We start from the raw sequence: 17750 nt of genomic DNA on the forward strand, positions 1-17750 counted from the left end.
GCTCTGTGTGAAGGGAGGGAGGGCTGTGGGCTGCTGCTTGTCGACGTTTGTTGTTGTTGAGGCTCTCTCTCTCTTTTTTTTTTGCTCCTCTTTTCTTAAAAGTGATGCCAGTGTTGGCAGCAATGCCTCCCGTTTGAAATCTCTTGCCAGCGCCTCCCACCTCCTCTTAAACTCTTTCCACCTCATAATGTCTTCTTTGCGTGGCGTTTGTACGACCTTTCGGCCTCTCTCTCTCTCTCTCTCTCTCTCTCTCTCTCTCTCTCTTTCTCTCTGTATCTCTCTCCTTCCATGTTTTGGGGGGGAAAAGAAAACAAAAAAAAAGCAGCGGAGGCATAAATAAGGTATGGCGCACTCGACTGTGAGTCTTAATTGAGATCTGCTAAGAGCAGGCAGCAGATGTTTGTAGCAGCAACTGTTGAATCATCAGAGACCGCTGAAAGCCTGTGAAACCACGTTCCAAAGAAGCCAGGTGCTCCACATTTTTATTTCTCACTCCCACCGTCTTTTTTTTTCTCTGCATACGCCACAGAAATCACAATGCTGAAGTGTGTGTTTGGGGAGTGTGGGGGGGAGATGAGAAGCACAACTGTATGGGTTATTAGCAATGCTAAACTACGCTTAAGTGTCGGCATCTAAAATGAAAAAGAAAAGAGAATAATTTGAAACCCAGCTGAAAGATGTAGAAATCAAGTTACTCCTGGATTCATTTAAAGTGAATTATTAGATCACGGCCCCCCGCCTGTAGCCCCCCTCACTACGCTTTTATTATGAAACACTCCAATAATGTACTGATTTTTAAAATAAAGGTTCGTGTTAAACCTTAAAGTCAAACGAAGCCTTCATCTGGATTGTAAATGAACCTCAGCAGCACCCGGGGGAAACAAGCACGTTGTCTCTTGGAATGCGACTGCTCCTCTGTCAGTGCGTCTCGATGCGTGGATGCGGATAAAGAAAAGCCCTATAAAAATGTTCTTCAAAAAAAACAAATAAATGAAGATTAAATGTGATTTTTTTTAAAAATCCAAAACTGAAACCACCATTTGCCTTTAAATATTTCCCAAAATTATTTGACATATTTTAGATTTTTTTTTTTTTTTTGCAAATCCAACTCAATGCAATTTTTTTTGGGGGGGGGGGGGATCTTTTGAAAAAAACCCCACCTTTCTTTGCATCGTTAAAGAACGTGAACAGAACGTGTCTGAGTCTGAGGAGTGGGCTGTGAGCATCCGTGACTGATTCACCTAAAATTGCATGAAAACACAAACAATCGTATAAATAAATAACAGCAGTGAAAAGGTTGTGGTTGTTTATTTAAAATGGATAATGCATTTGAAAGTTGGCCTGCAGAGCTCTGCAGCAGCTGTCTGGGGGGGGGGGGGGGTGGCAGGCAGGAGCGGGGGGCCGTGGTGGTGCGCTGGGACTGATACCACGACTGACAAACTTCAAACCTCGCAGCCTCCTCAGTAGAATCCTTGTTCCAGCCCTCTCGCAGGCCTTCGGGGGTTTGGGCACCGGCAGCTCACTGCTTTGCTGGTCGCTGATCCAGTTTTGGTTGCTTCTATTGATTCTTGTGTTTATTCATGTTTGTCTCTGCGGCCCGACAGTGTGGACGCACCTTTCACTCAGCTCACCTCAGAGCTTCTTAAGAACAAAAGCGCTTGTTTGTGGACGTAGCGGAGATGTCGGAGCGCGACCTTCTCCTACCTCAGGCCTCCTCCCTCCAGACTGCTGGGAAACATTTAGCAGGACTGAGACCGTGGACTGGTTGGTTATTCAGGTGCACACCTGAGCACGACGCACTGCCCTCACCGGCGCCCAAATGAACCGCGGCAGTGATGGAGTCTAAGTTCCGGCAGTTTTACCTTCATCACTCCTCTTTATTCCCCGTCCGTCATTCTGCAGGTTTATAGACTAAAGCAGGCCAACGCACCGTTGCCCTATATATACACATATTGCCCTATATAATGTTGCCCTATTTGCTGCTGTTTCTCTAGTTCACCTCCTCTTCCTCCTCCTCCTCTTCCTCCTCCTCTTCCTCCTCCTCCTCCTCCTCCTCCTCTTCCTCCTCCTCTTCCTCCTCCTCCTCCTCCTCCTCTTCCTCCTTCTCCTCCTCCTCTTCCTCCTCCTCCTCCTCCTCCTCCTCCTCCTCCTCCTGGCTGTGTGAGCTACATACATCCTCTATACTGTGTCATCTCACCTCCTCATCTGTCGTCTTCCTCCTCTCAGTCTTTCACGTGGATGGGTTTGGGGACATGTTTCAATGGCTGACTCCTTCCTCCTTCCCAGTTGGCTTCATGCCACACCGAATTAGTAACCAGATACGTCGGCACCGGCGTGTTGGTCTGGATAACGCCGCATGCTCCTGGGAGGGCCGTGACTTGCAGATTAGCGCCTACAATTAATATAAGTGAGTCAAAGAAAAGTCCGCTCGCTCCCGGTGCTGCATTTGAATGTGAGCTGCTGCCGAGACATTTGTTACATACAAGAAAAGAAACAATTAGTGTGTGTTTGGATTGATCACCTTCAAGGACCAGAAGGAACCCTGAAGGTCATGACACACACTAACACAGCGTGATTAAAACTCATTGTTGGGTTGAAACCTCTAGAATGTCTCATTTCACTGAGGAACGATGAAGGATGGCGTATTTTAAGCCCGTTCGAGCACCATTACGTCTTTAGTAGTGGTACTAGATTTAGTAAGTAGTTTAGAAAAAGTTAAAAAAAAAAATTTAAAAAACCCTCTAATGATAGATAATAAAAAAAGCACTTCTATTAGTCACCCAGCCAGTAAAATCTCGGCTGTAAGGAGCCTCTCCCTGCATCCACAGCTCATTACTAGCAAAAACCAAGAGGAATTTCCTGAAATAGAATTTGCATTTTCGTACAGTATTTCTCCTCCATTTCTTATTTTGAATCTCTTGTTTATTTTATATATTTGTGAAATGAATTCCGCTGGCCTCCCTTCTGTGGTGAAGCTCTGTAAGTGTAATGAGATTGTTTTTTTTAAACAAATTCCCTGGATAAGACTTTGGTTTTTGTGAACGTTGTGAACGACGACTCTTGAATGAAGACTATGAACACAAACCAACGCGTGGAGCTTGTGCTCGTATCGATGCACAGAGGATGTAGCGGCTACGCGGTCCTCGTGGCTAATAGAAGCTTTTAGAGTGGAAGGGCTGAGCTATCGTGACGAGCATCATCATCATCAACAGTAAAGAATATTGAGATTGAAGGCAGCTGGAGCTCTGGAAGGGTTTCCCATCTGGACGTTTCAGCGTTACAGCTGACAGCCGAGGACACGGTGCAAACATCCACTGCTGTGACCTTTAGCCTCTTTTTGTCTCTTGGAGAGTGAGGGAAGGATGTTAGTTTTTGTAAACTTTCCAAATAAGAAGATCAGAATAAGAGGAATCGGGGCTGTAATAGGTGGAGATGAGATGATCTCACTTCTTCCTGCCTGCAAACAGAAGTTTCCTCCTCAGTGGGAGGCTGGACCGCAGTGAAGAGGAGGCTCCAGAGCTGCGATCCTCCATAGATTTGAAGCTAACGCAGAGTTACAGCATCAGGGACACAGCAAATATCTGCAGAACAACAGCCTACATCTGACCTTGTTAGCACCGGGGCACATGGCTGATCTGGCTGCTTAATTACCCCCCCACCCCCTTCTCTTTTACATTAGACTACAGGCTTTTTCAAAGCACACTGTGTCACAAGCATTTAAGATGTGGCCTTTTTCCCCTGCACATTCCAACGCCATTATGTTACATTGTTGCTGAATAAAAGGCCGTATTATGTTCTAGCCCCCCCAGTAAAAGGGCAGAAGTGGACCCAGTTTTTATCTGCTGAACGAATCAATCAGGATTATGTCAGCTGAAAAGAATCACAGACAGCAGTCGCCAAGCACTCTGGCTCTGTGTGTGTGTGTGTGTGTGTGTGTGTGTGTGTGTGTGTGTGTGTGTGTGTGTGTGTGTGTGCGCGCGTGTGCGCGCGCGCTCCTCTGTGTGTCAAGGATGGGAAATGTGCGACGGAGGAGGAAAGCACTTGTTGGTCGTGAACATGCCCGCCGTGGTGACAGAGATGTCATTTTTGGGGTCTAGAAAGCGAGAGGGATTTTTTTTTCTATTTATGTATTTACGCAGTCGCTCTTCGACCCGGCCCTTTCTCCTCCTCTGTGGGAGGATTGGAAGGGCACTAATTATCATTTCAGCAGAAATGATTAGGAGATCAAACAGGGATCGAATGCCATTTCCTTCCATTAATGCAGGGGGTTTAGAGTGCCTGTCATTGCACGGCTTGTCCCAGGGCCTGTGGAAAAAAATGACAAGGGTGGGGGGTGGGGGGGTGGAGGATGGAGAAGAGGCTTAAGAGGAGGGGGGAGAGGGGGTGAGAGAGGGACAGGATGGGACAGGGGTTTGGCAACAGAACGAGAGAAGAGCTTTTCAGCTAAAAGGCCAGTGTGAGTTAAGTTGAAGCCCAGAAATCCGTCAGTTGAAAAGGGAAATAGATATTTTACACTCGTGTGTGATTTTGGGGAATTGCAGCCGGTGAAATACGGAAAAGTCATTACAGGACAATGTGAGGTCTTTTGAAAATGAGACACCGCTGCCCTATAAAAGCAGAGTAATAACAGAAACAGCGAAGTTCTGAAAAATGAGGTTGAAGGTGTGACCTCCCAGACGGTCCGTCCAGGGAAGACGGCCCGCTGGGTCTTCAACGCCAGCATGAAAACAACCATCCCGACGCTGACGTGACGGACAGAGGCTGGAGCGGCGCGAACCACAGGAAGTCATGAAATAAGATCATAGACAGCAAGGAACACTTTAGCGTAGCAGAGGCCGCTGCCTCGGCGGCACTCAAATTAAAAATCAGTGTGGAAAGAAAGGCAACAGGAAGCGTGCGACGGCGCTGCAGCAGGGACGCATAAACCTGTTTGTGAGTCGCTTCAAAGGGTCCAGTCTCAAGTTCTGGATGGTGAGTTCAGTCGGTTGGGACGTCCCCAACAACAAGGGTAGGAGTCAGCTGATGAGCTGACTAACAGAAGTTCACCCCCAGAAGTGTTTTCCTCAGAGGCTGTAGCATCTGAAGTGCGTGTTCCACAGGAGTCCGTGTCATCACACCAGGGCGCGCGCGCACACACACACACACACACACACACACACAATCCGTGACGATGTCCCGCCACTGGCTCTGAGCAAAGCGGAAACTGCTCTGGGAAATGTATTGTTTAGGGATTGAAGACAGTCATTGTAAATGTCCTCGAAACTCATCATCGTCATCAGGCTTCGACCGTGAGTCACATGATCTGTCACCATCTGCCGGTGTGAGTGCGGCTGCTGGAGAAAGTGTTTGACTCCAGACGTGCCCGTTGATCACACGTCTGCAGCGCAAACGAGTGGAACCCAAACCCCATCAAGAAAAAGTGTGCGTAGAATAAACCGTGTGCAGCTGCTGGTGGAGGAAACCAGACGGAGGTTAAACGGAGACGGCGGGGCCTCCGGGCAGATTTTTGTCCTTTGATTTATATTTATTGATTTTATTTTAACCAGATACTCTTTAATCAACGTTTAAAAAATTAAACCAAAGGACTCGTCAGCTCCCCCTTTGCCTGATAGTGTTGGGACTTCGAGAATAATAAAGAAAATAACTGTAATTATGGTTTTATGTTGTATGAAATTACGAGTGTCACAATTTTTACAATTGCAGTCTTTTAACCAATAGATTAGAGGGAATGTTTGCCTGAGATTATTGTTTACACAAGAAAAAACATCCAGAAAATGTCCAAATTTACCAGCTCGTGTTTGACTGGTTTTATACCAAAAAAAAATATTAGAATAAATCAAAATTAAACAAAAGAGATTTCTCTCAGTGGATCTTCAGTTCTTTTCAAGGACTTTTTCCAACTTCTCTGGCCAAATTCATTTTTCAAAAACTTTTCCATTCCGTAGAAGAAATTGTTCCTTTCAGTTCCTTGACTTTTCCAGGTTTTTCCATGACCGTACGAACCTGGAGGGAGGCTCTCACGGTTTCCTAAAAACCCAGAGCGAAGCGTCCGTCTCCTTTCAGCTTGAACAAGGTGCCTCCATGTTTGAGTCTCTCATGACATCATCAGGCTTGTTTCCTGAAGGAGGATGAATATTCAGAGGCATAGAACCTGCGTATTTACATTATATACAACCACCAAACTGTTTTTCCCGTGTAAGATGAGCAGAGTTTCCTATAAAACCAGACGTCAATCCATCAGTTTAAGGGCAAATCTTTCCTTGACGTATCTTCTCTCGTGATGCGGCTCCTGGGATTAATCACCTTCTGTAATAAGGTTCGTATCCGAAGGCTTTAAGCTGAATTAGGGACGCGAAGATGTGACGGCAAATTGACACGGAGTTTCAAAGTTTTCATCAGAAAATCAGTAAGATTTGCAAAAGAAGAGAGTGCAGATGAGGCGGTGATTGTTTCCGCACGTCAGATGAGAGAAATGTCAAAGAGAATGTGAGAGATGACCTCTGTGTTCATCGCCCCATTAATGACCCTGCAGCTCCCAGCTTCATTTTCCTGCTCATCAAAAACATTAAGAAAAAACATTTCTTCCTGTCTCCAGTAGTCATTTCCCCCCGCATTGTATTTATGTATTGGAAAAAAAAAGGTAATAGATCAAGCACATTCCATTATTCTCTTATAAGATCATTAGCAAATATAATTAGATATGAAAGAAAGTAATTTGGAGAGGAGAGGGGAGAAAAGCGCTATCAGGCAGAGAAGACAGATTGTAGCATCAGAGTGTTTGGGCTTAAATTGCTCAGCGGAGGTATTATCAAGCCAGCAATCTTTTAGCCTCCGAAACAGTTTTGGAGACAGAGAGCGGAAGATAGAAAGAGGCCACTAACATTCACTCCATTGTGTTCCCCCAACTGCACTCACTCTCTTTTTTAACTTGCCTGCCTTTATTCTCCTCCTCGGAATCCTTCCATCCTGTCATACGCCGGAAGAGTTTGCCGCAAAACAAGACGGAGTTTATAAAAAGAAAACAAGTTGACATGGAGTTGTCACGCACACACACACACGCACGCACGCACACACATACACACACACACACACACACACTCACAAATACATTATCACAGACACCAGGAAAACAGGTAACCTTTCTTACCCACTCTTCACACATATTGATTCTGCTTTTGTATTATTTTTGCAACTTTAAAAAACAGAAATAACACACAAATTGCGTTCCGCCTTGATGTGGCGTCGCGAGGAACCTTTTTCGCTGCTGTCTCGTCTCTCTCTCTCTCTCTCTCTCTCTCTCTCCCTCCCTCCCTCTCTCTCTCCCTCTCTCTCTCTCCCGCACGCCCGCCCGCTCTCCACCCGAACACAGGAGTTTTTCGTCACTCTTTGTTGCACCTTAACACCACACTCTGTTTGTCTAATAGGGATCTGAGCCAAGCGCAGACTGAGAGCACAACAATCCTGCTGTGTCTCACCACAAATTTGATTTTTTTTTCCCATCCCTTGTTCTTCTTTAGTAGTGCTTTGAGGGATTGGAGGAGGCGGCGAGGGTAGGGTGGGAAGGGTGCAGAGGAGGGGCGGCCGGGGGAATGTGGATTTTTCTAGTCTTTTGTGCGAATCACAGGGAATGGTAGGCCTATCTATAAACATCCTGTATTCATTAAAACCATCTAAAAATACAATTTTAGGGGGGTGGGAGAGGAGGGTGCACTCACTTCCTTGCCGCTTCTCCTTGGTGTATACAAGCGGGCCGTGTTACGCCTGGTGCCGCTCATATTTACATATTTATAAATACTGGGCTTTACAATGAGCCGGGCCTGTGCCAAGAACAACACCGTGTGCTTGTGTCGGGCCCAGATGCCTGCGAGAGGCAACAAAGGAGCCCCAACCACCTCACTGGCACACCGAGGGTTCACACCGCTACACTTGAGCTTCTCTTTAGCTCCTTGTGGGCAAATATGATGATGCAGGCTTCTTTGAGGTCTTTTATTCAGATCAAAACCCCAAACTTCCTGACAGGCGGTTCTGAGGGGGTTCAGGTGGGCAGCCACACGCTTCATCTCTCATCCTCAACTCGTGATATTTTCTTCTTCTTCTGCCTGTTCCTTTCTAGTACTCACAAAGGTGTCTTTAGATCACTCCCTCTCCCTCCTGCATCATTTCTTTGTGACTCCAGAATGCAGAAAGAGCCAGCGACGGGTATTTAGCTCGAGGCTCAGTGACCCTATTGAGCTCAACAGTCCAAAAACATCAGTTTACCAACTCTCAAGGTCATCGTCGGGTAAAATCTTCTTCCGGTCTTCTTTGTCCAGCTGTTCGCTCAGTAATGCATTTTGATTTAAGCTAAGAGCAAAGTGTCATTCTCCCTGTTCTGCACTACGCCAGCATGACAACGTGTGGAGTGTCAAAGAAATGATTCAGGATGGAGGAAAAAAATGCACTTTTTACAAGAAGTATCGCTTTAAGAGCCGTGTGGCAAGGTGCGGAACCAAAGAACACATCACCCTCCTGCTGTCTGAGCTCAATTCAAGCACTGGATCAGGACTCGGTGTCGGTGCGCCCTGTAGGACCGGAAGTGTAACATAGAGCCAGAGGACTGTCCTGACCTCATAAATCCCTGCAAGACCGTGAGTGTTCCCTCAGAGGACAACGTGACCTCGACAGTGCAACGTCTGAAGGGGGTCAGAAGGTCAAGTGTTGAAGAACAGAAGTGGTAGACAGTAGTTCAAACCTGACTGAGAGCTGCTCGTCTCTCACAGCAACAAGCATTTGGACCCGGAACGTTTTTGATTTTGTTTGATTGTACTTTAATACCTGTGACCTAAATTTCAGCCTACAGTCCAGTCAAATGGGTCCCCAGCAGTGTGCTACTTCTCGGTTCTGTAATCATTTGCGGTTGTGCAGTATTAGAGCACCAGATGTAACCATGGGAAGGTTCCTGGTTCCATCCCTGACTCGTCCCGAGGCCGTGTTGGTGTGTCCTGCTCCTGAGGCTTTCACCAACAGCGTATGAATGTGTTCGCAAGTTGGCACCTTGCATAGCAGCCTCTGCCAACAGTGTGTGTGTGTGTGTGTGTGTGTGTGTGTGTGTGTGTGTGTGTGTATGAATGTGCTGTAAAGCACTTAGAGTGGTCAGTAGACTAGAAAAGCGAGATATAAATGTAGTCCACTTACCATATAACATCTGCAGAGACGAGCGCATCACAGTTGGATGGTGCTGTTTCAGCAGCCGCAAACATTTGCACAATTATATCAGCTGTTTGGTGACTTTCAACCTTTCAAAACTGACTTCATCTACCAAGAAGAGGATGAAGTGTAAATCTGCCGGGGCAAAGGCAGCAGCATCTCTCAGTCAACTGTTTTAGCTTCAGACATGATGCACGAACGTGCCACAGCACCAGCAGCAGTCGTCCCCCCAGTCAAAATGGTGCTGCACTACAAAATGCCAGCTTCTACTTGGCAAGTGTGTGATGTTTTCACAGACTGCTATTAATGTCAGCCGATACCTCTGGGACCCCAGACTCAAACTTATTCACGCACAGGCACACACGCACACACACGCACACGCACACACACGCACACACACGCACACACACGCACGCACACACAGAGTCCGTGGTATCCCTAGGCGGTCTCGACACATGCTCCGAGTGCAGCGCTCCGCCATTGTTCCATCCTCTTTCCCATTTATCCATTCTGTTAAGCATGACACATGTATTAACAGTGGATGGATCCTGGAGCTGTGTGTCCTCTCACCATATGGTTTCCTTTCCTAGACCCTCCTTCCTCCAGTAACCGCCGCTGTTTCCACCTGTAATCTCACAGCTGGCCACAAGAGGGCGCGCTTACTCTTCCAGTCGGAGCACTGATGGCTCCTCTCTGCTCTCCCTTAATGGCTGAAATTATAATGTGGACTCTTTATTGCCGTAGATTGGGATCCGTCCTACACTGCCATCATGCCACCGTCACATGTGCATCAGAAACAAACAGATAAGCCGTCCATTCAGGTGGTAAATGAACGCCACACAGGTTTTCTGAGTCTGCGAGGTGCATCTGCCGCGTGCCCGAATGGGAAATTAAAAACTGCGAGGGGAAGTTATGCTAAATCTATAAAGTTGGCCAGGAAATCTCTCCCTCTTTGCAGTAGGCAGTTGTTTGGGGAAAAGGAGTACCGTGCTTAAATAATAACATTCCAGGTGGCTTAGTTAATGAACAGTGAAAATCAAATATGGGGCCTAATCTGGAGCTCGTTACAGGAAGTTTCTTTACAGGGAAATCAAAGGCAGGAAGTGCCCTTGGGGGAGAGACGAGACATTTTTGAAGCTGCAAAACAAGGAAACTTTATCTTTGGGTTTATTTTAGTTGCCATGTCTTTTAGACATAAAATAATCATGGCGGTAGTAGATTTTTGGGACACGATTCATGCTTAATGGTGCTTCTTCTGCATGATTTGTAGGCTTTAAAATGAGAATTGATTCAGTCATGAACAACCTGGAGAAGTCATGGAATTTGAAAATAGCAGTTTTCATATTTGGAAAAGTTGTTGGGAAAATAAATAAAGCCAGCAAAGTTTGGACAGGTCATTGAATTTGCTTCAAGGACACCTGGACATTAGAGGTCAGCTGGGAAAAGTCTTTCATAAAGAAGCTCCTCATTAAATCTTGTTGAATATCAGCAGGCACGTTTCAGCCTGAAAGATCTTCTGTGTGTTCACAGATATTTTAGGGGGGGGGGGAATAATGGTAAAAATGTGTAGGAACCAGATGAAGAAAATCAAATGTCTCTTCAGCTCTTATTTTCATCGTGAATAACAACGTTGAGACAGAATTCTCCCGCTCAGTGACAGCCCTGCTCCAGATACGCTCGCTTCCTCCGGGCTTCATTTTCTGTCTTAGCCTGCCATCTAGTGGTGACATTTAGTAAAGCAACCATAAGTTTCTTTGCAAGGAATTCTTCTCTATAAGAAGCGGCCATAAATGTGATTGTTCCTTCACTTATGCTGTGCACCTGTAGGCATGTTGATGATTTGTTGATCTAATAGGAATCTAAAATGACTCGTATAGATCAACATCCGTGTATAAAATTACATTTTAGCATCACTACAACCATCGAAAGCACGTCACATGTTGCACTAAAAGACCTTCATGAGACGTAAAGCGAGTGTAAGTGGTATTATGCAGCGATGGAGTTATTACACAGTGTTGAACCCACGCGATGTTTCATCGTGTTCTTTTATTTTCTGTCCCTGGCGCCGGCTCTTCCTCTCATTTCCAGATCCATTTCCTTCCTGGTGAAAGCACATCTCAAATAAACCCCTGTTTTAATTTGGTTTTGTCGGATTCATAATGCCGCTTTAAAAGAACATGACATGCAAATGTGTTTGTCGGCATTTTATTGCAAAACAATTTTCCAAGAAGTTGCTGAGGGAATGAAAGTGTAGAAACAGGAGGAGGAGGAAGAGGAGGGGAGCTGATATTATTTAGTGGTCGGCCGCCGCTGTGGGACCTAATTACAGTCATACATTTCCCACCGACTCACCGAGTCTTAAAACTTAGTTTCATTGGAATTCCTCACATCACTGTCACACTTACGGAGCCAGTAAACTTGCTTGGAACAAGTATGAAACCACTGCAGCTGTCAAACATGTCAAACTGGTCGAGGGGCGTCACGCAGCAGCCCGTCAGGGCCAGAGAGTGCAGAGCAGACAGACACCTGCAACCTGCCAGCAGCACATTGAGGGAAGCTGAGGCGGAGTCACAGGGACCCCTCGGAGCCCAGAACACGCCGCAACACTTTCAAGACCCCAATGTATTTTATTTGAAGGTGCCTGGTTGTTTCCATGTCTGTGTGTTTGGACCACGAATCAGGAGTTCGTGAGCATTTACGGCGGACAGAGTCCATTCAAAGCCGGATCGCTCCTGGCACTCCTCCTCTTACAGTCAGTCCAGATTTTACCGGCTCACTTCACCCAAATTATCAGCGACAGTCGTTTGCGTCTGGCTGCACCAGTGGTTCGTCACTGAGGAGACCTCCCTGCTCTGCTTCAGACACCACACACACACCATCGACATTCGTGTGTGTGTGTGTGTGTGTGTGTGTGTGTGTGTGTGTGTGTGTGTGAGTGTGCAGTAACAATGTGTCCCATCTGTTGAGGACAGGTCTCAGGACTGCGTTCTGTACAAATAAGAGTCCTGTTTCAGAAGTAGAAAGCATGGTAACATTTTATTACAACTTTTGAAGCCTTTTAAAAGTATTTTGATTTCACAACAAAAATGAAATTAATAAAAACAACAGACTCACGACGTTTCCAAGAAAAAACTAAGATCGAAGGAATCTCACCTCAAGAAACGGACAAAAACCTCTTTAATCCACGAAAAGGAATAAATGCAGAGAAGTGATTAATAATTCATAAGGAAGCGACATGAATCAACATATGATATGATTGATGATATATATGGTATATATACCACATGATATATATGGCGTCGTGTGTTGACAGCTATGCGATTCGTTTTTGTTGACAAACAAAGCAAATGGAAGCGATGCGTTCCAATCGATCAGGTTGGTACGTGTCAGCAAACGCTTTCATCAAGTTTACACATTTAAACTAATATTAGCTAAACAACAAAAAGTACATTCATGTACATACATATATACATACACACACTCCATATAGAAATACTTTGTATACATTAATAATAAATGCATACATACTTATATATGTTTACATATATGTGCATACTTATATTCAAACATATATAGTTACATACATGCAAGTATATACACATACGTATATACAAACATGTATACATACATACATATTTATATACAAACATGTATACATACATATATACATATTAACATACATACTAACATACATTCATACTTGTATGCATACATAGATACAAACATGCATACATACATACTTATAAACATATATACATGCATACTTATATACATGCATACAGAGTTACATACATGCATAAGTATATACATGCATGTATACATACATATATATATATATGTTTGTATATACGTATGTATATATGTATGTAGGTATATAAATGCATATATACCTATATACATATATACATAAATATATACATATATACAAACGTATACATACATACATAAATACATTCATACTATATACATACATACATACATACTTTTATACATACAAACTTACATACAAACATACATGCTAACATACATACATACTTATTTACATGCATACATAGTTTCATACATGCATAAGTATATACATGTATATATACATACATATATACATGTTTGTATATATATATACCTACATACATATATACATAAATATATACATACATACGCATATACAAACACATACATACATGTATACATACATACTTATATACATACATCCTTACATATATGCACACATACTTACATACATATGTACATACATGCATACATACTTATATACATACAAAATTACATATATACATACTTGTATACATACATACATACATACTTGTATGCATACATCCCTACATATATACACGTACTTACAGACATATATACATACATGCATATATACTTGTATACATACATACTTATATATATATACACAAACATACGTCCTAACATACATACATACATACATATATACATACATGCATATATAATTATATATATACAAATTTACATATATACAGTCCATACAAACATACATATAAACATACATGTATACATACTTACTTATATACAGACATCCTTACATATACTCAGTACATACTTTCATACATACATACATACTTGTATGCACACATATATACAAACATGCCTACATACATGCTTTTATACAAGCATAATTATATACATACATATACAGTATGCATACTTACAAACATATATAAAAACGTATATACATACATGCATGCAGTTATATAGATACTTAAATACATACTTGTATGTATACATATATACATACATGCCTACATACATGCTTTTATCCAAACATAATTATATACATATAGAGTACGCATACTTACAAACATATATAAAAACGTATATACATACATGCATGCAGTTATATAAATAGGTACTTAAATACATACTTGTATGCATACATATATACATACATAGAGAGCATATGTACAAACATGAACACATACATACTTTTATCTTTACACATTTATATTCATACCCACTTATATACATACATATAAACATAGAAACATGCATGTATACAAACATGCATACATACATATACATACATTCTTATAAAAAACATACAAACTTACATATATACAAACATACTGTACATATATAAATACTTATATACATGCATACAGATGTATATATACATACATACTTATATACATACATATGTACTTATTTGGAGACATACTTATGTCCATACATGCACACACTAACATATATACATACATACATACATACATATGTACATACATACTTATCCATAGATAAATATATACATAAATATTGACACCTACATATAAACATACATACATATACACGTACAAACATATATAAGTATATACATATGTACATACATACATATATCCACATACATAAGTACATACATACATACATAAGTACATGCATATATATGTATACATATATGTCTATATTTGTATATGTATAGAGATAGATAATTAGAAAATATTCACTTTATTGTTAAACACAAGAGGAAGGCATAGTTTGATTATCATGTATGGATTCCTGAGGCTGGGGAAGGTAAGTGACTAAACAGATGTTCCTGTCATTTGGGTGAAATGAGCCTTTATAACATCTAAAGTTTGACACAGTTGTCCTAACCTGGACAGAAATCAGATATTAATTCCATTCATTTGGCCGTATGATGTAATGCTCAGGTTGTGTATGTAGGTGTGTGTGCGTGTGTGTGTGTGTGTGTGTGTGTGTGTGTGTGTGTATTTATGTGTGTATTGCGGGGTGGGCGGGGCTGCTGTGCGGCGTCCATGGTGCTAATCTCCCTCTTGTTCTCTCGTTGGCCGTAGTGCATCTGTGGGTAGGAGAGGAGGACCAGCCCATGACCCATGACCCCGCGCTGACCCACGACCCCAACCATCTTAACAACGACCTTAACCACCCTAACAACCATAACCTAGGCGACCCCGAGGGGCTGGACGCCCATGCTGTAAACAAAGACTAACGGCCTGCACTGGAGCAAAGGCAGGATCAGGATGATGATGATGATGATGATGATGATGATGATGATGATGATGATGATGATGAAGGCGAGGAGGAGGAGGATGGAGGAAAATGAAGGAATACACTATAACAAAGACTTTATTTAAGATGTAAAAACACATACTACCGTCAGAGAAGGGGAGAACTATATGAAGGAGAGTTTGAGACCTGTGGGGGCAGATTTGTGAGACGGACCTAATGACTTTTGCAAGCGTCCTTGGACACTAAACAAAGTGGCGGCACCTCGTTGTCTCCTGTGGTCTGAACGCCCCTGTCTGCGTTGTCTTTTCTCTTCTACCATGTGTTTTTTTTTGGGGGGGGGGGGTCTCTTTTAATGAAACTACCTGTCTGATTCCTGTAACTGGCCCTCTGATACATTCCTCCAAGCGTCGGTGTTCTTTTCTAATTAGGACTCAAGTGTCGTGCTTAATCAAAGACTCTCCTCTCCTCGTATATGAAGGACAGTTATTTCATATTGTACACCGAATGTATTCTTGGCGAGCATAGCAAGATGTCGCAGGACTGAAAACCAAGCACACGTTCCTGTTCCTGCTCTCCTGCGCCCCGCATCCAGTGATTCTATCGAGTGAAGGACAGGGGAGGTGGCGCCTGGAATCGACGTTCGGTCACCGCCCTCAAATGTACTACTAGACCCCGCCTCCATAATCAGTCTGGTAAAGCCCCCTCCCCACCCTACCGTCACCTTGGCCCCCGATCGTTCGTGTTCTGTATCAAATCAGCACCCGCAGATGCTTAATGTACATAGAGAGATATAGTAAAGAAGAAAAAAAAAAAACAGACAGAAAAGTAGTTTACATGGCCACATTCTCAACAGGTAGGCAAGAAAAAATATCACAAAAGAAGAGGAAGCGTTTCTTTCTTTATCAGCCCCTTTTCTCTTCATGTCAACCTCAAGGACTCTTTGTAAAATACTGCCACCGATCATTGTTGCACAGTGTTACTGACTACTGAAAATGGTTTGATGTATTTACTTTAAGATGAGACATGGAAAAAAAAAAAAAAAAGAACAAAAAACTGGAAAAAAGACATATTGTGTATAGCCTTAGAAACCAGTCATCTGTTATTGCTTCTAAAGCTATGTAGCTGTGCTAGACTTTTAGGATGTAGGGTTTTATTTTTAATTTTTATATGTACTGTACATTAATGCCTTTCTCCATTTATCGATCAAGAGAAGAAAAAAAAAAAGAGGAAAAAAGATGACAATCGTCTCCTGTGCTGCAAACATATTTGCCCCTATATATACAGATTCCATTATGCATAGAGGGACTTTATCCTTTCTTTTTTTAATTGTTTTGGTTCTCAGAAGTATTTTGCACTGTGATAGTATTATAAATCCAACTTATACAGTACAAAAACTAGCTAACTAACTAAACTGAAGGTGTGTGTTTGTGTGTCCCTTGGCATTGTGAAATGTTTCTACGTCATTTTTTTGTGAACCCAGAGAAAAATTCTAATGCGGTATGTACAGTCCAATATATATTTTCTTTTTTAGTTTGATCAGCCTCTGTACTGTATGTGACAAATTGTTACCCAGATTTATTTTGGATGTAGATCCCGATAACTTCAGCCTGGGTGATTTTCAGAGCTCAAATTCCAACTTGAGAAGATTTCACTGCAGTTCAACCTCCATTTAAAAAAAAAAAAAAAAAAAAGGTCAAAACAAACAAACAAACAAACAAAAAAAGTTGATTTCTATGTCGATTCTGATTTTCAAATTTAACATGCCAGGAAAAGAGAGGATTCAAAAGTAAAGTAGTGACATGAAACATGAGAGCTGATGTTGAAACGTAACAGCGCGTTTGAAGGGAGGAGCTCTGGAAAAGGGAGTCTGAGTGAACCAATCAGATGTGTCCTGCTGGCGGCGCTGACCAATCACACGACTGTGTCTCAGTTTCTCGGCCTCCATCTCTGTTTTCCAGAGGTTTAACGGTGAGAGGTGAGCGGCGAGGGTCCCGTTTGGGCCCCCGGTCGCTCGGAACCAGCTACGATGAGCATTCCACTCCACATATTCTGTACAAAACCTGTCTTGTGAGCTGAACACTCTTTATGTTTCGCTGTATCCTCATGGCAGATGCTTCGTTTTGTAACTACTGAACTGTACTTATAATAAAAATAAAATGTATTCAAACTAAAAAAGGAGGGAGAGAGTTGTCACAGAGCAATGGCCTGCTTCATGTTTTTAATTTCTCCTTCTGTGACTGAGTCGCTGTGTGATCACTTCTTTGTTATTACCTCTCCGTCGGTTTGATGGCGAAGCCTCAGCGACCGTGATCATGATGTCAGTAAAGTAAATTACCGTCGGAGTCTCTCAAAGGTGCTCGTGAAGTAGCTGCAGTGAAGCGCGAGAAGGATGATGAGCGGCGCGTCACCGACGGCAACCTGTGAAAGGACGAGATGCTCATTCGCGTGGCAACTAAACTCCCTCGCCTCGTTCCGTAGGTAAAAATACACAAATCTGAAACAGTGATACCACTGGGTGGAAGAAGCACACAGTACTTTTACTTACTTAAAAGTAGAGG

At 42.8% G+C, this 17750-nt stretch overlaps 1 protein-coding gene across 6 annotated transcripts in view; it reads left to right on the plus strand.

The window, feature by feature from the left end:
- The window catches only part of znf536 (zinc finger protein 536), a 248000-nt gene that overhangs the window by 206577 nt on the left and 23673 nt on the right, over window positions 1–17750 (plus strand). Inside the window, exon 8 of one of the 6 annotated variants that reach the window (XM_086190411.1) lies at window positions 15018–17440. The exons of the other annotated variants lie outside the window; for them this stretch is intronic. Coding sequence (XP_086046537.1) covers window positions 15018–15172 — 155 coding nt within the window. The 3' untranslated portion in view covers window positions 15173–17440. Of the gene's footprint in view, window positions 1–15017; window positions 17441–17750 lie in introns of those variants that run through there. 6 annotated transcript variants of the gene reach the window in all.

The sequence above is a fragment of the Aulostomus chinensis genome, chromosome 2, assembly GCF_037954235.1.
Source record: "Aulostomus chinensis isolate RoL2024-O1b breed Wild chromosome 2, RoL_Achi_v1.0, whole genome shotgun sequence".
Taxonomy (NCBI): domain Eukaryota; kingdom Metazoa; phylum Chordata; class Actinopteri; order Syngnathiformes; family Aulostomidae; genus Aulostomus; species Aulostomus chinensis.